The sequence below is a fragment of the Lissotriton helveticus genome, chromosome 1_1 (genome assembly GCF_964261635.1).
Source record: "Lissotriton helveticus chromosome 1_1, aLisHel1.1, whole genome shotgun sequence".
NCBI classification, from domain to species: Eukaryota; Metazoa; Chordata; class Amphibia; order Caudata; family Salamandridae; genus Lissotriton; species Lissotriton helveticus.
In genome coordinates, this window is record NC_136057.1 from 1,806,647,889 (window position 1) to 1,806,670,878 (window position 22,990).

Sequence of the window (22,990 nt, forward strand, 5' to 3'; positions counted from 1 at the left end):
AGAAAATACGCCCGATGGTTGTATCCTTCGGTACTCCCATAAACTCTGTCAAATTTTTTAAATGAAAAGCCCAGTCGTATAACAAAAACATCTGGGGCTGATAACCCGCCCTTGTCCCATCTTCTTCTAATTTTCTTCCAAGATAAGCGAGATCCTTTAGAGGCCCAAATAAAAGAGCAAATCTCACTTTGTAATCTCTAAAGCCCCTTCTTGTCAAAGTCCCAGGGAATTGTTTCAAACAGAAAAGTAAGTTTTGGTAAAATCACCATTTTAATCAAGTTGGTACGACCGAACAGAGTGAGAGGTAGATGACTCCAACTTCGCAATATCACCCCTATTTCTTTCTTCACCCTAGAGAAATTAATTTTTGTTAATTCTGCTATATTCTGCGTTATTCTCACTCCTAAATATCTCATCTCCTTTTTGCATTTAATGTCTTTAGTGTCCAAGTTCCATGCCATTAGTTCTGTTTTACTCTCATTAATTTCATACCCTGAAACTTTGCCAAATTCTTTAGTGAGCTTAAAAATGTTTCCCATTGACTCTTTCAAATTTGAAGTAAAAATAATAATGTCGTCCGCATAGAGACCAATCTTCTTATTCCACTCGCCTGCCCTAAAGGGGGCTATTGTATCCATAGCTCCTACTAGCAAGCGGCTCTATATATAAATTAAATAATAAAGGAGAAATCGGGCATCCCTGGCGTGTACCCCTCATTACTTTAAAGGAGGGTGTCAAAATGCCATTTACCAGCACCTTAGAGGTAGGGGAGCTGTACAGTGATTGCAATGTGTTAGTGTAGTTCGGACCTAATCCTAGATGTTGAATAAGTTTCTTCAGATAAAGCCAATTCACACGGTCAAACGCCTTGGCGGCATCGAGGGCAATAAGAGCAAGAGGGAGATTGAAAACTGTCGCCTTGTCTATTGCGCCAACCACTGAGAAGGTGAGTTCTTTTAAATATCTACCCTTCATAAATCCCTTTTGGTCGTCGTGGACTAAGTGTGAGATAACTAGACTTAATCTATCGGCCATAATTTTAGTAAACAATTTGTAATCATTATTTAATAATGATATTGGCCTGTATGCATCTACGTATTTAGGTGATTTGCCGGGTTTTGGGATCAAGACTATTACCGCCTCATTCCATGGCTCCGGCATCGCTATGTCTCCTCTAAAGATGTTATTAAAAACTCGATGTAAAAAAGGAGCAATTGAACCAATCAGGGTTTTGTAGACCTCCAGAGGAAGGCCATCTGGCCCCGGGGCCTTACCCCTCTTACCCTTCTTTATGGCTTTTTCCACCTCCGTCAGTGAGATTTCTGAATTCAAAATCTGTTTATATTGGATTGGGAGTGGACTTATTAGCTGTGCCCATGCTGTTATCTCTTGTGGGTCTGGTACTAACTCCTCCTTGTAAACCGTGGAAAAATGCTCAAAAAACGCTTCTGCGATCTCTCCACTATCTATGATACCTGTATCTCCTTCGGACCCGTCTACTCTTATTTCCTTAATAAAGTTTTGAACCCGGTCTTTCTTTGCTTTCCACGCCAAAAGTTTGCCACATCCTTCTCCATAGCTAAAATGTGCCAGACTGCTAGCATCCCACTTCTCTTTGTTTCTAGCTGCAAGAACTGTAACTAATTCAGCCTTCAGTTTTAGAATGTCAGAAATGGCCTGGTCTCTTAGCTGCTGCTCTTCTTCTCCCACAATCTTTGCCTCGTTTTGTCTGATCTCTTTTTCCAAGTCAAAAATTCTACTATAATATAACCTTCTCTTCTTTGCACCTAAGGCTCCCAGCCTCCCCCTCAAGAAGGCCTTGCACGTGTCCCAAACCACATCTAGCTTGGCAGAATCTATGTTAGCGGTCAGAAAGACATCCAGTTCACCTTCTATAATCTCTATGGCTTCTTGGTCTAACAGAATCGTACGATCCAATCTCCAGACTGGGTTGTGCGCTTTTTGGCCAAATGTCAGATGTAAATGGATAGCTGAATGATCTGATAAGTCTACACCTACATGATTGATACTCGTAACATACTCCACCATTCTTAGATCTAACAGAAAAAATCTATCCTTGACCTATGTCTATACTTTTGGTTATAGTATGTATAGCCCACCTTCTGGCCCGATTTAATACGCCAAATATCGCACATTCCATACTGTGTTGACAGCGTTTTTACTCTGTTAGACATCTTAACATTCCTCTGCGCTCTCTTTCCTGAACGATCCAGGTCTTTATCCATGACCATATTAAAATCTCCTGCCATAACAATGTCGCCAGAAAAACTTAATAATTCGGCTGCTAATTTATCCAAAGGAACCAAGTCATCAATATTTGGCCCATAATATCCAACCAAAACAAGATATTTCCCAGCCACCAAGGCCTGTACTATGAGCCACCTCCCCCCAGGATCTGCCGCCATAGCACCAAAAGAAAATTGCACTCCTTCCCTAACTAAAATTGCAACCCCTTTAGTCACCATGGTCTGAGGTGTATAATACTTATAAGCTATCCACTTCTGTGTACCAAACATATCCTTGCTTTCTACTTCACTTAAATGGGTCTCTTGCAAAATAATTATATGAGCCAATGAGTCTTCTAAATATTTGAAAATGATCTTTCTCCTGGATTTCACCCGTAGCCCATTAACATTCCAGGACAAAATCTTTAATTCTTTTTTATTAGCCCCCGTCATTCTCTTTAAAAAAACAACTGATCCTTTCATCGCTGGTGGCCCTTTGTCCTCTGAGGATTATTTTTTAAATTTCCCCCCCCCCCCACTTCCCACCCCCTAACCTTCCCCCCCATCCCCCCTCCCTCTGGAAAACCCTTCCTGTCTATCCATGGCCATAGGCCTTATGAGTGCAAAGGTGGTGGTGGTGCTTCTCTAGATCCGAGTACTTTTATATATTTGTTGTCTTTGGCCTATTACAAAAGGGGAACCATTACAATCCCTGATTTAGAGCGGATGCATCACGTGACATCTCTGTACATCTCTCAATAAAATCGTCGACATCCTCAACAGTACGGAAAGAGTGCATCTTATTTCGCCACATAACTTTAAGAAATGCTGGAAATTTAAGCTGAACTGTGGCACCCAGATTCCTTAGGGGTTCCATTCGTTTTCCCATCTCCCATTGCCTGTTTGCCGTTACGGGGCACAGGTCTGATCTAATCTCTACTTTTACTCCGTTAACTGTTAAGAATTTCTTTTTCAAGGCAACTGACAAGATACTCTCTTTTAGATTATATGTCAAAAAATTAATTAAAATTTTTCTCGGTTTAGTCCTATTAGAATTCAACCTAAAAGGATCTCGATGTACCCTTTGTATATCGGCAAAAATAGTCTCCTCACCTACCTCTAGCTCTAACTCTGTGCTCAAAAGATGCGCCGCATATCTTTTTATATCTGTGCCCTCACTGTTTTCGGGTAACTTCAAAATTTTTAAATTATTGCGCCTCTGCATATTTTCTAAGCGCTCCATCCTTTCATCCTGTGCTCTACCTAGGAATTTAATGTCCTCAATTTCCTTTTGATTAGTCACAACCTCTTCACGAAGTTTCTTCGCCTCTAACTCCAGAGCCTCTGTACGCTGATTTAGTTCTCTAAACTTGGCCTCTAAATTGTTACATGAAGCCTGAATGCTTGCCTGATTAGCCTTCACAACATAAAATCCTTCTTTCATGTCTCTATCTAATTTCTTCAAAAGGGTGACTATATGTATTTCTGAGTTATCTGGGTTATCCTCATCTTGCTCAGGCGTCCCTGTATTTTCCCCAGAGTGCAAATTGTCCTCTTGTATTGAGGGCTCCTGTGTCCCCCCTGTGACCTCTACATTGCTCACAGCCACCCTAGAAGGCTCCATGTCTTCACTGCCCGATATACTTATTACAGCCTTGTCTACCTCACCTCCGTCAGCCATATTCTCCTCTCCCTCTCCCTGACTCGGGCTTCCCGAATCCTCCCCTAAAACCTGATACCTATTGGGGCTCAATGGAAGGATCTGGCCTTGCTCAAAACCCTCCTTTTCAATGTTTGGTCGCAAAATTAGCATTTTTGGGATTGTTTTGAAATATGTGTTAAGAGAAGGAGAAGGGGCTGCTTTATGCTTCACTTTCTTACTCAAAGCTACGTTGTGCCGCTTTAATGATCTGCCTCGAGTTTGCCCCTTTCTTTCTTTAAGATTCTCTGGCTGCTTCTGTAAATCTCCCACCCCCACCTTGCTTGCTACAGCCAAGCCTGCGCTTCTTAGTGCATATGCTGCTCTTCCTGAGGCCACCCTCGTCTTCGTGCTTGTGCTGGTATCTTCACCTAGAGGAGCCGGTTTGCTATTCCCTACTTTAGCACTCAAATCATATGTATGCTCCAGTCCTCTTCCACGGCCGCCACCAGCTCTCAATGTAATTTTTGCCACCGCTCTTCTTCCCCTTCCTACCTCCTGGGCAGCCCTTGTCCAGCCGACTGCTGCGTGATTCGCCTCGAGGGTCGCCTCTCCCGCTGCGCTTCCACGAGCAACTAACCCCGCCTCCAGAGGTTCGCTGCCGTCCTCGCCTGCAGGCACCGCAGCGATCGTCTCCATGCGATACCGCTGTTCAGAGAGACGCTGAAAAAAAAAACGTCGAAGAAAGCAGAAATTCTCCAGAAGCAGCCCTGCCCAGCCTAACCCGATTCCGCAGTGCTTCCGCAGTCCTCCCGGCCGAAAACAACTCTCCTTCACATAATCTACGCACCACCACCTCCGTGCACTCGCGACTCGCGACCCGCAACTAGCCGGCCACCATGTTTTCCCCTTTCCTCTTCAGCTCTTCTCTTTGACAGAGGTTCCTATTGATCCAGAAGTGTTCTAAAAGTCTTAGGTTGTAGGTCAAATACTTATACCCCTTTTGGCCTTTGAAGTCTTTGTAGTTTGCAAGTTCCTGCCTTGCCTACCTTTGGCTCCAGACACTCTCCAGGGGGGTGAGACACCATTGTGAGAGGACAGGCAGAGCCCTTATTCAGGTGCAGGGAACAGCTCCTTCCACCACTGTAGTTCAGTAAGGGTTATCAGACTTGTGATGGGCCATCAGCATGTGAAGTTCACACTTCAACTTCCTTTGTTTGACTATCTAGAGTGAATGTCCAAAGAGGCTCCTGTCAGTCTAAACCAGACAACATTGATTCCATAGGCAGGCAGAGGCAAAGGATGATTAAATAAGAAAACACCCACTTTCTAAAAGTCACTTCATCATAAGGTGGTAGAATGCAGACCATATTTCAAATGTTCTGTGTTTTTCTAAAAACTCAAAGGCTTGTGAATGTTGAGCATGCGACCCTGAAGCATGCCCTGTCCATGCGCATTGATTATATTAGAGTCAGATTGGAGCCTCATCAGGTTCCAGAGCAGGATGCACAGCTAAGAAGAAAAAATGCATTCAAACAATTTCATCCATAGTTCCTCCATTTTATTGATTAATTCTGTTTTCACTCCATATATCATTCTTTTTCAAACAAGTGCAATATTAAAAAATGTTCAACAAATGCCTTTCCAAGCTTTTAGAAACAACACAAGAGGCTTCCCCATTCCTCATCACATGACGTTGATTTATTTTTAAAAATCCAATGCATGTCAGGCATATCATTGCCCTTCCTCAGGTGTAAGCTGTATTAAAACACATAACATATAATTACCCAATGTCCATACCCACAGGTAGATTATGTTACACAATTATGATGTTCACCCAATCGTCGTGCATCCTGTGCAACGAAAACAAAATTAAATGAAATAGAAATCGGATATATGAATTAAGATACAAAAATCCAAATCAAGAATACGTGCTAACTTCGTGTTGATAGTAATAAAACATGCAATTCTGTAACCATGCCTAATGAACATAGTGTATGCCACAAACTATCTCCCTAACCAAAAAAGGTTAGCTTAGTTAAGCCAAATCCTCATTGCACATATAACCAAAGTGACTTTGAAACCCAGTTTCCTCATAAACAATAAATTACCTTCAACCAAGTACACTAGAAGTCAGCTCAGTCAAGGGATCAACAATGGTGCCATACCCTTTATACAAATATCCTGTAATAACCGATGAGACCTAAAAAGGCTCTTTCCTCAGTCTGGGTCTTGGGGGGCTCCCAAGTCAGAATGGTGTCAATCTTGGGTTGTAGGGGTGCCACCTGGCCGCTTCTTTCCCGGTGTTCTAAGTACACCACAGACCCCTGGCACTTACTGACCTTAATAGTAAGGTATGTCTTCTGCAGAGCCTTCAACACTTCCCAGAGGTGATGCAAGTGATCCTCCCAACAGGAACTGAACACTGCAATGTCATTCAGGTAGACGGAGCTTACATTCACCTACCCAGAGAAAACTCAGTTAACAAACCTCGGAAAGGTGGCAGGAGCATTTTTCAACCCAAAGAGCATCACACAGAACTGGAAGTGCCCCTCTGGCATTGAAAATGCAGACCTCCCCCTGGCTCCATCGGTCAGGGAAATCAGCCAGTACCCAGTTCGTTAAGTCAAACATACTGTGGAACTTGGCAGCTCCCAGCCAAACAATAAGCTCATAAGCTCGGGTATTAGGGTGCACGTCAGTCTTAGTGACAGCATTGAGCTCACAGTAGTCTACACAGAACTGCAGGGTTGGCACTAGGTGCAGCACCCTTTGGGACCAAGACCACTGGGCTGGCCCAAGGACTGTTAGAGGGCTCTATCAACTTTAATGCTAGCATCCTGGAAACCTCTTCCTTGATGCTGGCTTTGATCTTGTCAGTCAACGTGTAAATCTTGTGTTATACAGGAGGACTATTCCCAGTAACCACATCGTGGGCACACCAGTGGGTAACCCTGGGGTCAAGGAAAACAGGGAGGCAAACTGTCCCAACAACTGGCGACAGTCCTGCTGTTCCAGGGTCACTTTTGGCGAGAGGTTCACACCTTAGGCAGACCCATCCTGCTCCTTTGCATACAGGGGGTCAGGAAGAGGTTCACTTCTTTCTTCCTCCATTCCATCATCTGTTGCCAGGAGCATAGTCACTTCAGACCTCTCAAAGTGAGGCTTGAGGCAGTTTGCATGCAGGACCCTCAAAGGGTTCCTTGGAGACCGCTAGTTCACCAGACAGGTGACTTCATAAAGAAACATATGAAGTTGGCACCCCATCGTATGCAACCTCTTTGAGGAAAACCATATGGGAAAAGATCCCCTTCAATGCCCGGCCAACCACAGGCACCGTCATTGTTCTTAGAGATATAGCCTCTGGGTACCAGGTATCATGGTCCACCAAGACTAGGATAAATATGTTGCCCATGGCTTTCTCGGGGTCCAGAGGCCCCACAAAGTCAATGCCCACCCTCTCTAAAGAGGTGCTCACGACAGGGAAGGGCTGGAGCAGAACCCTAACATCTCCCTCCACTCTTGCCACTTGCCTGGCAAGTCAGGCAAGTCCTACAGTAGAAGAATTTCTGCGCATGTGGGACCACCAGAAGTGGGTGACAAGCCACTCAAAGGGCTTTTTTCTGTCTCAAATGTCATGCCAAAGGCACGTCATGAGCCAGACCCACTAGAAGGCTCTGAAGCCCTGGGGTACCATCAGCACATTGACTGACCCAGGCTCACAACCTTAGGTTCATTATCCAGGAGACCATTCTCCCAGTAAATCCAGTGTGATCCAGACCCCTTGCCAGCTGCCTGGTGTGCGGCCTGCAGCCACAGGCCATCAAGAGACGGACACTCCTGTGATCCTGGCAGAATTCCTCCCTGGTAGGATGCCCTTCTTGCTGCCAATGGGTCAGCTCAGGCACCACTCCCAGTATGGCCACTTGCTCCCCTGTAGTTTCCAGGGCATCTCCCTCAAATTCTGCCTCCTCCTAGTCTGTGGGAACTTCTGGGGCTCTTTTCCCATGCCCCTTGCCTCTCCTCTTTCTGGCAGGGACCTGGGCAACTCTCTCTGGCTCCAGGTTCTTATGATCACCCTTCCTAGCTGCCATTGTTTGAGTGCTCACACACCCTGCCAACCCCAACTTCTCTAAGTGTGATCAGCGTTTCGCCTCACCCTAAGAGGAATCTTCCAGGTCATTTCCCAGTACACAATCAAAAGTCATGGTTGGGTTTACAGCGACTTTCAAGGAACCCGAGACCCTCACCCATTTAAAGGGAACCTGTGCCAGCATGTACTAGCACTAAGAATTGTCCACTGCAACTACTTGGTGGAACACATTAGGGAATTCCTGCTCTTCAGACACCAGGTGACACCTTACCATAGTCATTCTGGCTCCAGTGTCTCTCAGAGCCACTACCCTCTGTCAATTGGTGGTCATCCACTGCCTGTATTTCTTAGTGGTTTAGATACAAGGGTCCTCAGACCATTTCACTGTGCCCTAGTTAGACAAGCTGGCTCCCAACCTTCAACTGGAACCAAATCCATCCCAACCGCTACACTGGCCACCCCATGACTATAAACCAGTGGGTGCCACTGTACACTGTACACTTGGGACACTTGGAACTCCCCCTCAATGTGACCCTCCTGACCACATGCATAACACTTGAAGGGACCCCCCTCTGTAGGTTTTCCTGAAGAGATCCGTGGCTTTTTCTCATTGTGTGATGGGAACCTTTAAATTTGGAACTAGATTGGGGCCATTTAGAGAACTCCCTCTGTATACCCTTGGCCCCCCCACACTTCTGAAGGGGACCCTCCCCATCCTTTCGGGAGTTACCCACATACCCCATGTGAACCCTGGTACTCGTCCAGCGGTTCACCTCCTGAGAAAACGTCCTGGGGCCAGTCAGCTGGCTATCAATTAGATGCTGGTGCAGCTCTGGCAAACACAGACTATGCAAGTGCTTCCAAGCAACCAAATTGTAAAACCCCTCATAGTGTGTTACCTGGCTGCCCTTTATCCAACCATCCAATGCTCTGCAAAAATGATAAACAAATTCCAACCAAGTATGAGAGTCAGTTTTCTTAAAAGATCTCAACTTTTCCTTATACTGCTCTGGGTTAAGACCTTACTGAGTAATCAAGGCATCCTTCATTTTGGTGTAGATGAGAGCTATATTTGTCTTTAGAGCTGTCAATGTGTAGCTTTCTCTACCTCAAAGTGTTTCCTTAGACCCCCTTCCCAACTGGGTGTTAGGGACGTCATTCATGTGGAATGATGCCTCATAAGCCAAAAACCAAGCATGTATGTCATCCCCCTTCCTGTACTCTTGCACCAGGTCCTTTGGAATGTGTACCTTCTACCCAGACTGCACTGGCTGCAAGCTGTCACCATTTGATCTGGACTATGTCTACCTGGCCTAGATGTCCATCTCCTTTAAACTCAACTCAGGAGCTTAAAGCAATTTTTTTCCTCCAGTGTGTGGGTCCTCTGTTCCACGGCAATAGCATTCTCCTTATCTTGTTGCTTTTACTCCCACTCAAGCTTATTACTTTCCATCCTGATGTTATACAGCTCAAGCTCATTGTCCCTGGCCCTCTGTCTTTCCTACAGCTCCTCTGGGGATACACTCCTAGATGACACATTGCTGCCACCCTCAGAAGAGGCTCCCACAGGCAGATCCTGAGATCCAAAATCCCCTTACTGGCTCTGCACCTCCAGTTCCATATTCCCCTTCTCAGCCTTCCCAGCTTCTCTTGTTGCCTACCAGGCCCTCAGAGTCTTTTGCAGCTCGCCCATCCTAGCTGTGCTTCTAAGGGTGTTGCAGGGATTCTACTCTGTAACAGAACTATGCATGGTACCATAGAACATCGGTATGTAGAGACTGTGTCAGCATACCACATCGGCATCTATGAGCCCAACTCCAACTATCTATAGTGCCTCACTTACCCGCCTAACCTTACCAGAAAAACAAGTGATTTGGAACCCCAGTTTACAAATTTCTTGACCCACACAGGACACACCCTTTTACTATCTTACTTATACTTGTCAACAATAACATAAACAGGATACACAAAGGAAATTTTTAATATTAATTTAAACCATCGTGCTCTGAAATTCAGTATTTGTGCCACAATTAGAAAACAAATGCATACTAAAATTACTGTTAGAATGGTTAATAAACTGTATACATGAAAAGCCCTGTCATTATATTGGACAGAGTACCCTAAAACCGCTACTGAAGCTAAATGATAATATATTAAAGATATCTGGGAATAGTGGCGGACCCCGTACAACAGCATACACAGATGACCGTTCTACATCTCAGCAGACGCAGTGTTCTTGTCTCAGAACTCTCATTCCATGTGTGTTTTTTGTCTCCTGTACTCACCTATATGAACAGACATGTGCGCATAAAAAGCAGCTGCTTTTTTGTGTTATATCTAGGTGCTCGTGTGTGCCCAGAAAGAATGACAAGGAACATTATAGTTTGACCTTGTCTGTGGTGTTGAGACTAAATCCCAGAAAAAGAACAGAACAGGAAAACATATGCAGGTTCTGTGTGAAAGTGCAATGTGGCACAAAGCAAGTATGTTTATGTAGTAACGTATGCAAATAGAAAATGAAGCCTATAACGTGCACAGTTAAGCTAACAATGGGAAAACTACAATGGGTCATGCAGGAAATACATAACAAAGGGGCATCCAAAATCTATGTTTAAGCTAATCTGCTTTGTAAAACTGAAATTTCTCAATCTCAAACACCAATGTTGCAACCTCACTTACTGGCTCACTAGAGAGAGACATGGTATGTGGATACTTCAAGTGTTATCATAAAAATTGGAATAAGCAAAAAGTAGTATGTGGTTGCGTAATGTTCTGCACGAAGTAGTAGTGTACACCAATCACTGTGTGTCAAGGTACAAACACAAGTCATATCCCACCGCTGACCACCATTGTCAGAAATGAAAGCCTCTAGTTAATAAATCACAACATTTCCCTAAGGTTGTTTTTATTATAACACCTTACTTTGATGTTCAAAGGCTATAATGTGCTTATATGCTAATTAAACTGGAAATATTTCAGATACCAGGGCCCGTATTATCTATAGGGTGTGCCATCCATGTTTTTGTCATGATGCACCTTCAACAGGTGCACCAGGCACAAACCTAAACAGCGCATACGAATGCAATGAATGAGCTGCCCTCAAGGGAGCTGCGAACTTAGGCTGCCATGGGGCAATGCATTCACTGAAATTCAGAGCAGCTGCTTTAATCAGCCTCGCCGTTTTTCACTGTGCAGGTGGCTCCTGCCTGCAATTAAAGAGAGAGGGGCAGAAATCCCCCTGCAGGTAGGTTCAGTGAGTAACTGCATCTACTTGCACAGAGATATCTGACGGGTCCATGGGACTCACTTTTTTTCCTCCAGACCGTGACCCACAGGAAGCCCATGGTAAGTGCACCACCTTTTTGTGGCACACGGTCAGTGCGCCTCCTAACGTCGTCTGTGCCTTGTGCCCACACCCATAATATGGTGTGAGTGCAGACGCAAAAAGATTCCCTCATTTGCATGAGGCCATGCCCCCAGGCAAATGAGGGAGCGCCAGTGCAATCCGTATTACAGAAGGGGCCGCACAGCGTCTGCAGCTCTTTCTGGAATACCTAAGTGCCCTCAGGGTGCCCACTCTTGTTGCGCCCTCAGGGAACTTTGTGTAATATGGCACCAATAAGGTTTTCTGATAAAGATAAGACATCTTGTTTATTACCATTTCTTAAAATGTTTTGACGCTTGAGTGAATATGGAAAGACATATTCTCAAAAAGATTAAAAATCTAAAGGTCAGTTGCACTTTTTTAACATTTCTCTCCCTTTCGCCCTTTTGCCCAGGACGCCGAGTCTGTTTGGGAGAGCAGCTGGCAAGGATGGAGCTTTTTCTCTTCTTCACCACTTTTCTTCAGCAGTTCACTTTCTTCATCCCAAGGGATCAACCGAGACCTAAGGAAGAGAGATTGCAAGGTGGCATAAGTGCTCCCAAACCTTACCAGTTATGTGCTGAAGTGAGATGAAGGAAGACCACCCTACACAGCAAAACATCTTACCATTAATATATCGAAACCAATAAAGCCACTGCAGTTTCTTTCAGGAAATGATGGCTGGAATTTTACATAGAGCATTCTATTTTAAGGTCCTGTACACTACGTTCTGTGATGAAGGATGGGCTCTGAGGAAATTTTACAAATCTACAGTTAGAGCTCATTCTTTGCTTTGAATTCAGAACAGGTTTCAATCATATATTAATATGGTGACTATGCCTTAGCTTATGTTTATATTGACTCATTTTTGTCTTAATATGGTTCATAATTCAAACTCCTCTCCCACACTTTCAAAGCACTATATAACACTAGCCCAGCATACCTTAACAAACGGATCTTTTTTCACAAACCTTCCAGATACTCCAATTCCCACGGACTTGTACTTGCACACATCTCACGCATATGGAAAACAATATCCAGTGGTCGAACTTTCTCCTACAGTGCTCATGAAATGTGGAATGGCCTGCCACTACACATAAGAGTCTCCTCACTTCATGAATTCCACAAGAAACTGAAGACCTGCCTTTTCAAGTAGCCCGTCTAGGCCCTAGATCTTGCACCACTCATACCAGCTCAGTGCCAGGTTACCCTACTGGGTGATAGTGCACTCTATAAATCTACATACTATATCATAGCATACCCTAACATACCTTACTGGTTGTGTTTCCTAAAGTGGCAGGAGTTCATTACCTTTCCACAATGTCCCTGTAACATACTCCTCATTCATTGTACCCTCCATTTTATAGTTTTTTGCAAATATTGTAAAGCCCCTAGAATATGATTTTTAAAACCCCTGCTCAAAAAGTGCAGTTTTACTCAATGCACACTGGCATTATTGTGTTCACAGCAACTACATGCAGCAAACATCTGTTTGCATCAGTTGATTTGTTCAATACGATCTAAGGATAAAGTAGTCGCTTTTAGTGTAATATGAATTATTGATATAGATGCAAGCTTCATTTACTTTATAATTTGTCTATGAATTTGAGAACTGTAACTCTGTATAATGGATTGTTGGTAACAATGTTATTGAATTTTGCTACAAATAATCCATGATACAGAGTTATATCATATAAATTGCACGGAGGCCGCTAATACATCCTTGATATGAGGGCGGCTTCTTAAACTACATTTTGATGGTAAAGCCTTTGTACCGGAGTCCCATATTTGTGAAACCATTTTCGCACATTTCTTTAGAAAAAGCCTCCAATCAAAATAAAAGTTTTCTCAGTTTTTTTCCATGACAAAGCATACTTTGTAGAGGTTATATCTGAAAAACATTCCATTAACAAATTGTGACAGTGGGATAAATACAAATGCATGCTTATGTAATACAGTTGCCACTGCTCTCTTTCTGCTCAGTATAAATGGCATGCACAATTGCAGTGATGATTCGCTTCACAGAAATGGACTTAAGTAATTTGCACATTCACTGCCAGGTCGGACCCATTAGTGACTGAGGGTCTGCCCTTAACGTGGACACCCGCATTGTATCCAGGTGGGGCTCGGTGTATGTAAAACAAGCATGGGCAAAAACAATAGGTCTGTCTTTTTTACGAAAAACAACTCTCCTTCACGATACTTCATGTTCACAGACAAAGGAATTAACAAATTTCTGAAAAATTATACATATTTGTATTTTGGGATGTAAATTTCATTTTGAGAATAAAATTGCATGCATTTTTTCGGAACTGCATACTGAAATCAATATTTCCTTTATTTGAATTTAACATCTCAAGGAGTTGTTGTCTTGTGTGTGATTTGGATTCTTTTATTGTACCATCCATGGAGCATTTGGAATTTCCATTGTTTTAATCTGATCTATACACGATGACTACATAGTAACTAATATTTTCTTAGAGGACATTGCTAGTTTACCATTTTTTTGCAGGATCTCATATAGATTGCATGGAAAACCTCAACTTTTTCAACAGTGTTTCCTCCAGGGTCAGAATTAGCTAGAAGTCAAATATACAACACCGAGATCTGGTTTAGTGGGTATTGGGATAACATGCGATGTGCTACAGTAAGCCAACTGTTTGTTACAAACCTTAATGCCCTGGTTGAACTTACATTATAATAAAGTTCTTCTCCAAGACAGAGATATCATCTGTCCTCAGCCTCTATAAAGCTCTGTGCCCTGTAATCTACACGACGTGAAAACAAATAACAGCGCACAGTTCTGGCAAAAGATCAACAGCCTGATTAGCGGGCGAAGCCAGGCGATCGAATCTCGCGTGATAGAAGAGGCCTGGACAACCTATCTCAGTACACACTTCAATGATCCCCAGGAACTGCGGAAAAAATCTTGTATCACTAAATCCAGCTGTAAAGAGCAGAAGCCCTCGCCCCAAGAATCAAGAGCAAGTGACGAGGAACTATTAATCACGAACCAACAAATATGTCATAGGATCTCAAAAGGAAAAAGAGAGGCAGCACCTGGCCCAAATGGCATACTGCCAATCGTATTCAAATAAGAGCCAGAATACTGGGCCGCTGTCTTTAAACCAATGTTTGAAAAAATATGGCAGGCCTCAATAATACCACACTCATGGAGAGGAGCAATTGTCTCTCCAATATTCAAAAAAGGAGACCGAAATTACCCAAGAAGCTATCGCCTCATAGCCCTACTCGACAATGAGGCAAAATATTACGCTGGCATCATGGGCGGATGAAAATTCAGCAATATCACTCAATCAAACAGGCTTCAGGAGAAACATGGGGACGACCACCAACATTTTAGCCCTTTCACTCCTGATTGACACAACGCTAGAGGCAAAACAATCTTTATATCTGTACTTTATCGACTACAGCTCCGCATTCGACCACGTAAATAGGAATCTCCTGTGGCACAAACTAAAGAGAATGCAAATCCCTTAAACACTGCTTAACCAAATAATTCTTTTGCACAGTGATACTTGGGTCCAGGTTAAATTAGGAGCAGGGGACTTCCTAACCAAGAAAATCCCAACCAGTACAGGAGTAAAGCAAGTATGCGTGTTAGCGCCAACTCTATTCAATCTCTTTATGGCCAAAATATCAACCACACTAAACGAAAACTCTCATTCACCTAAACTAGGAGGTTTCCAGCTGTCCAACTTATTCTATGCGGACGACCTAGTGCTAATTAGCCGGACCCCGATAGGCCTACAGTGGCTCCTTGACATCACTACGCAATACTCTAAACTAAACAAACTCAGCATCAACTATGACAAAACAAAAGTCATGGGCCTTAACCACTGCAAAAAGAAATCAACACACAGTTGGTTTATGGACGAAAAGAAATTGGACGTCACAAACAAATATCGCTATCTAGGAGTAATCATAGACAATAGGGGTAGTTTCACACCACAACAAGAGGAATTAAAAAAGAGAGGCCTAATGACAGCTGTATCTTTAAGAAAGTTGAAAAACAAAATTGTTGGGCTGAACCTCACCCCACTAATAAAGCTGATCCAAGCAAAACTGATCCCATCACCTATGGAAGTGAAGCAATGAGAGGCAGGGATGCTGAAACAGTAAACAGAGCAATAACAAGAGCGATGCGCATGATTCTTGGACTTCCGCGATACACCTCACCGGCACAAATTCGACTTGAATTCGGGTTGGTAAAAGAAGAGCTGTCACGCAAGGGAGTTTACCTCAAAAGCTGGTAAAAAATCAGTAGGGGAGAGGCAAATACCCTGAATGCACTACTCTGGAAAGAACTCCAAAGACAATAGCCCAGCAAGGCTTTTTCGGGAGGATTCGATAAAGCAACTGGGGGCGCGACAACTGTGGGATCTTCAAGGGAACTTGGCAGGCTTTAAAAAAGCAGTAAACAATGTCGTCAGAAAATAATCTCTCTTACAGGATAAAGCCTCACTGACAGAGCGAGCACACGGCTGGCTAACTCTACACACTTACAAAAAGCTTGCACAACAACCGTATCTATTTGACCAACTTCACCAAAAAAACAAAAGAGTTATTCCTAAAACACCAGCTAGGAAAACATCATTCACCTCATTACAATCTGCAAGGAGCTGCAGACAGAGCGCAGGATCCTGCTGAGACCACTGTTCAACAAAAAGGGATCAGGTTCTGCAGGCAAGCAGTCCTGGCTTGCTTTTCAGGCAATGAAGTCCAAATGGCTTCCCGACTGGTAAAATATAACAAAGCCGTAGAAGCCAGAATCAACATAAAGTAAGAACAAATGGACAAGAAACTGTGGGCCAGATGTAGGTCACCAAATACCGGTCGGTAACGGCCGATTTCCTCCGTTACCGACCGGTATTTGGTGATTGAGATGTAGGGGGCCTAAATTTTACAGAGTCGGTAAATTTACTGATTCTGTAAATTTACCGATTCTGTAAAATACCGAATCGGTATATTTACCGAATGGGTAAATCTATATGTAGGAGGCACTGGAAACAGTGCCACAGGCCTCTAAGAATTCGTCATTTATCATGTAATACTATTGCATGGTAAATAACGAATTTCTGTGTACATGCACATCTGTGCCATGTGGCACACATACATGCCCTGAGGGAATGTATGTGTGTCACATGGCACACAAGCCTGAATCAGGGGTGCAACAGGTTGTAAAAAATTCGGTAAATATACCTACATTGCATTTACCGATTTGTAAATACCGAATCGGTAAAATTTGGTATTTACGAATCGGTAAATGCCATTTACCTACATTGGGCCCTGTATCTTCCACACCCTTGGAGCAACAAACACTCTATCCGCATAGAGGCACAGTTGACTAACTGGCATAAACACGGATAGAGCTCCAAAAGACACGTGTATATGGGGACAAGGAACGGTATCCCTTCGAAAATAGAAGGAGGTCCGCAACACACTAAGAAATTGAAAGGAGCGCAGGTTTACCACAAGAAATCGCCCCCGAGGAACTGCAGCAATGCCTTAGTGACGGACAATCATTCACTCCAAAAAACTTTCCTTCCTCTCTTTTAAAATGTAATCCTCAGTACTGCTTAAGCGAAGCTATCTTCCTTTTATCTGTGTTTTAACTTTTCACAAGAACTAACACTTAGGCTCCTACAGATATCTTCTATTTTTAATTGTTTTTATCACTGCTGTTTTTTGTAATGGTTTTTATTAACTGTACAATAAATATTACTTACTTACTTACTTACTTACTGTAATCAATAGTCCCTTTTGGGCAATGGCCAGTTCATTTCTCGAGCATTTTGTAGGCAATATAAATAGATGATACACGCACTCCGCACCAAGGATCTCCGTGAAGTCTGAAAATGTGCAGAAATGCACAAAGGGGCCAGGTATACATGTGGCGGGCTGCAATACTCGGAAACTCCCATTTCCCCTTCCGTACACCAAAATAAATCATCTAATTTACAGAAGGCTTATGAATATGTACCTGTTCAAGTTGTAACTCTGATGTCATTGAAAAGCAGAATAAGACTGACAGCCTCTGTAAACAATTCTAACAATATGGTCCAAAATCTCCTGATGAGTTGTACTCAAGTCCAAGCCCTACCATGAATAAAAAGAGTTAAGGCCTCAACTAGGGTAGAATTGTAAACTGGAGCCAGGGAGTCCATAAACTAACATGAAAGAGGCCCTTCTTGGAAATGCGGGGACAACAAAGAGACATCGCTTCCTCACCGCAAATTATGGGTGTGGGTATGGATCCATGTTCTATCAATCAGGACATTATGGATTTTTTTTTTTAAAGTACACAGAGCTACTTTGAGTCTTAATAAAACAGGAACTCACCTCTCTTTATGACCGAATGGCATTACCATGAGAAAGCCATTGAATGCCATTAAAACACCCCCCTAATAGGCTATCCACAATTACATCCAGAATGTACCCCTTATATAATCATACTAAAAGATGTTCCTGTGTTAGCTTGTGTGTAAAACTTCTTTTGGGGCAACACTTAATCCCTGGTGACAACTTACCTGCATTAACGCGCCGCCAGTGCTGTGGGTCATCGGCTGTTGGTCTCCCACGCTGCCGTTTCCAGAACCACCACGCAGTCGCCGAGGGGGGGACCACAGCCCCCAGAACTCTTTGCTCCATCACCCCGCCCACCTCCGCCCACTTCCGCGCCCGGAGGCGCTCAAAGGAGCGGCGCTCCCTCGGTGGAGCGGGAGCTTGTGTTTAAAACTTCTTTTGGGGCAACACTTAATCCCTGGTGACAACTTACCTGCATTAACGCGCCGCCAGTGCTGTGGGTCATCGGCTGATGGTCTGCCCCGCTGCTGATTCCAGAACCATCACGCAGCCGCCGAGGGGGGGGGGGCTACAGCCCCCAGAACTCTTTGCTCTATCACCCCGCACACCTCCGCCCACTTCCGCGCCCGGAGTTCGCTCAAAGGAGCGGCACTCCCTCTGCGTCGTGGGATGCGCGCGGGCAGTGCCGGGCTAAGCCTGGGCAAAGGGCGGGCCGTCTGTGGCCATCAGGGGCAGGCAGAGGCTGGGCTGGGCCCACCCCTAAGCTTCTGAGCAAGGTGAGTGCATAACAAGTACAATGGGAAAACGTATAGTCTCTACTACTACCTCGCCCCCCAAGAGTTCCACTATTATCACATCCTCCTTTGAAAGTATGCTGGAAAACGCGGTTAACATGGTTAATACGGAGATCGAAATCACTGAGAGGCGACTCTCTATGGGCCAACTAACATCTCACCCACACATGTCTGATGGACTAGAGGAGGGTGGTCTAATGGTGCCTCTTCCGTTATCACCTACTATAATAATTAATAAACCTACCCATCATGGAAAGTTACCTGAGGGCTCTGTGACTGACAAAGATGTAATAGACATCCTAGACTCTCAGCAGGGGCTCCAAGTTGAAACCAGCGTTACATCCCCAGCTGTAACCACAAAGACAGTGGAGGAGAAAAGGAAGAGAGGTCCTGCAAAACTATCTACTAATAAGAGGAAACAACCCCCCCCCGCAATAAATCTCAACCCACCCCTCTGAGTATGTGGTCACGAAGAGCAACTGGAACAAGTGGGGTGTCAGTTAGTCCGACTGTGCAACCAAACAACAGTACTGTAGATTTGACCACAGCAGAAGCTGTTTCCCCTTCTGTTTGCACACAAACTGAAACATTTGTAAACGGCATACAGGAAGGTCAAATGAAAACTTAATTGACACTATAGTGGACTCCACTTTTAATCGTTTGAAAAGTCTAATGGATAAACAATTTAATGCTATTTTTAAATGTTTGGATAGACTGGAAAGCCTGGTGTAGAAAGAGGATGCCAAAAGAAAAGGGGCTACTATCATTGATCAAATCAGGGGTGAACGGCTTTTAAAGGATATGGAAGCAAGTAATAAAGGTACTGCAGGGGGGAGTGGTACTTGTATATTCTCTGGTTCCAATAATGCATGTGAAAAATGTAATGGGAAAAAGAACAGCCTGTCACCTAACCTCATGTCTTGAGCTGTGGTCAGTATGTCGCCTCTGTTAAACGCACCTGTCGAGAACAGGCCCCCTAGCGATTATCCATCCCCCACAGTAGCCCCGCCTGCTCTGCCCGTGCCAGACCCTACTAAACTGGAGTCAGACCTAAATAATAAGCCTACCACTGTTACACAGGTCAAAATACACGCTGAGGCTGTTCTTCATTTACCCCCAGAAGCATGCCCCTATGCCATAATTCTAGCTGGTGTCCCTCCACTTAAAGAAGATCAAAGTGAGTCTTGGGACCAACTCAAACACAAATGTATTGATTGGTTGTGCAAGTATAGGGGGGCGGGGAGGGAGATTGCCTACGAAATTTTGATGGTGCGAAGGGTGGGATGGGTAGGACCCTCAACTAAGAACATCATGGGCGACTGTATAGTCGTGAATTTTAGGCACCCTTCCTGGTGAAATGGTTATTGAAAATCCCAACCGACCTTTTCAGCACCCCTACAAATATTACCCTATCATGATTGGGTTTCTTTTACAGACCCCACCCAGAGAACATGCAAGTTAGCCACCCCGTTATATTCTACATATAACAGGTTCACCGTTTTGTCTGATTTGGAGAGACAGGACTGATTACCAAATAAACCTTTGAATATTGTAGAAGGGTCAGTGGATCCGTTGTCGGACCATTAGGCTGTTATTGAATCTAGGTCCATTGATATCCCTCAAAAAGTTTGCTTGATAGAACCGTTATCAATATGTCCCGTCACTATTTATCCACGACCTTTAGACCAAAACCTAAATATACTTAGCTGGAACATCGCAGGTCTAAAGGCTAAACTGAATATAGCGGAGTGGATTAACTTGGTTAGTAATTTTGACATCTTAATGTTCCAAGAGACATGGTGTACTAGCGGCCTGTTACTTGAGGGATTTGTCTGTTACAATAATATTGTACCCAGCCCTGAATTTGGCCGACCTAGTGGGGTACTACCCACATGGATAAAGATTACAGCAGGCAGTAATATAAAACCTCTGAAGACAAATGATGGAAATTTTCAGGCTATGATCGATTCACAGGGGATTATGTTATGTTTAATACATTTTTATAATAATGATTTTACATCACTGCCCAATAGGAATTTTATTAACTTATTTGAATTTATTGACAATTTAGTAGACGAAGAGAGGTATGGCAAATTGGATGGAATTTGTTTGGGGGGGATTTCAATGCACATTTGTACAATAGAATAGATAACCCTGTTGTCACACCTGTCCAGGTAATTCCGTGCAAAAGAGGAGAAGAACTGCACAATTACCTAACCACTCGGGATTTAATTAATGTAATGGACAATGTCGGATGCGAGTCAGACAAAGGCCTATTGCCTACCTATAGAGGTCGTGGCTGTTCATCTACCATCGATTATGTTTTTATATCCTCCTCCCTCGAGAATTGCTTAGTCAGGGCTGAAGTCTTAGGCACTAGTTACAGTGACCACAACCCAATTTCGACAACTATTAGATTTTTTAATAAATTTATAAAATGGAAAGGATTAGGGGCAAAAAACCTGGTAGCATCGACCGACAAACTCAAAGTGATTTGGAAGGGCATAGACAACAAAGCTCTATTTGCCTGTACTATAAAATCTTATCCCCTATAAGTGGAGATGTGTTTGTCTAGTACATGCTCAGGTACAGAGTGTGTTCAGGCCTTCACCGGGTTATGTGCTGGGATCAAACACAAGATCTCTAAACCTGTCATGAACCTGAGTAAGAACCCTAGATGGTTTTATGGCACCTGTTCCCGGGCCAACAGAGCACTTCGTGAAGCATTAGCTGGTGAACCTAGGAACATGTCTTTAGTTAGATTATTGAGAGAGCGCTATAAGAAAGCAACCAAATTACGCGCAGAGGAGATACTGCAGGAGTGGTGGCACTCCCTCGCCTGCGCTGCCGCTCTCAAAGATGTAACTGAGTTTTGGAATGAGGTAAAAGCTATGCGGTCTATGGGATTAAACATCACTCCCCTAAACTGCAATATAGCCAGCAAGTCATGGGAGGAGCATTTCCCAAGAATATATACAGCTCCCACAACAACGATTGACAGTCATCCCCCAGTTACTAAGGTTGTCATAACAATAACTGAAGTTGAAGACTTGGTCAACGTGTATAATTGTGCCCATTTTTAAGAAAGGTGATAGATCCAACCCTAGTTGTTATCACCCAATATCTCATAGATAATACTTTGAAAATTTTGGGCAGGGTTGTTTTTAATAAGATTAGGAATTGGGCAGAGGACAATCAAATTTTAAATTGTTGTCAGTTGGGTTTTAGGAGTAACGTTGGAACTGTTGAACAGTGTCTAAATTTAAATCTTATATTGGGCAAATACACCGTTGCTAAAAAAGTTCCATTATTTTGGGGTTTTATGGATTTAACCTCAGCCTTCGATTTTGTCAACCGATCACGTTTATGGGAGATTCTTTTAAATTATGGGTTGGATGTTGCACCCGTTCACTTTTTGGCATATTTGCACAGAGACCTGAAAGCACGGGTAAGGATAAACAATGAAGGGGAGGTCTCCAGGGATATTTTAATTGGCAGAGGGGTTAGACAAGGGTGTGTCTTAGCCCCTCTACTTTTTATTCTTTATATATAACAAAACTAAATAATACCCTGTCAAAACTAACATGTGACGTACCCGAAAATAATGGTAAACTTTTTCCCGTACTTTTATATGCGGATGATGCGGTCCTTATGGGCCGTACACCAAAAGCACTACGCACTTTAATTTCGGGCTTTGTATCTTTTATGGCAGCTTTGGACCTCTTCACTAATTTAAAAAAATCTTATATAATGTCCTGTGGGCCAAAAAAGCACTGTATTAAGCACATAATGTCGGGAAATTATCCTCTAAAAAGCACGAGCACTTTCTCTTATTTGGGCTTAGTTTTTTCAGACTCAGGATCATGGCAACCGCACGAAGCCCATGGTAGAAATAAACTTGGTAAGGCGGTTAATTCTATCATCAGCCAGCGACAGCCCAAGAAGGTAGAGGTTGTGATTCCCCTATTACAGATTTATAAAACCCAATGTGTACCAACGGCGCCTTATGGCGCCGAAGTGTGGGGGCATGTAAATTGTAATGGGATACAAATCGAGGAAATCAGATTTTGTAGAAAGGTACTAGGGGCACAAATCTCATCGCCTACTTATATATGTCACAAAGAATTAAACCTATATTATGTGGAGGATTTTATTAAATCCCGACCAGCATTATTCTGGCTAAAGATATGGCGAAATCCTGTTGCAATTTTAACTCAAGAAATAAATACAGATTGCCTTAAATGTGATAGGGGTAAAAGTATACCTTGGCTCGGTGCAGTACAAAATAGCCTAGCCAGCTTAAAGCTAGAGCACACCTTTTATCACCTTTAGCTGCAGACAGTATAAATCTAAAAACAGTGAGAGGGGCATTGTATGATCTATACCGTAAAGAAAGAGGAAATACTGAGCTTTGTAAACCATAAATTATCAGATATATTCCTATCTTGGTGTCATCAAGCAATGATTTTCATATGCCACAGGAAAAATATCGGGAGATGGAATAGGAGTTTGCTTTTCCGTCTCAGG

At 43.4% G+C, this 22,990-nt stretch overlaps 1 protein-coding gene across 3 annotated transcripts in view; it reads left to right on the forward strand.

The window, feature by feature from the left end:
* The window catches only part of LOC144753030 (cytochrome P450 2D15-like), a 298,908-nt gene extending 285,613 nt beyond the window's left edge, over positions 1 to 13,295 (forward strand). For all 3 annotated transcript variants that reach the window (XM_078640834.1, XM_078640846.1, XM_078640840.1), the window contains one exon: positions 11,758 to 13,295. In XM_078640834.1, the coding sequence (XP_078496960.1) occupies positions 11,758 to 11,936 (179 nt within the window). In that variant the 3' untranslated portion in view covers positions 11,937 to 13,295. The remainder of the gene's footprint in view (positions 1 to 11,757) is intronic.
* The last annotated feature ends 9,695 nt before the right edge of the window (positions 13,296 to 22,990 follow it).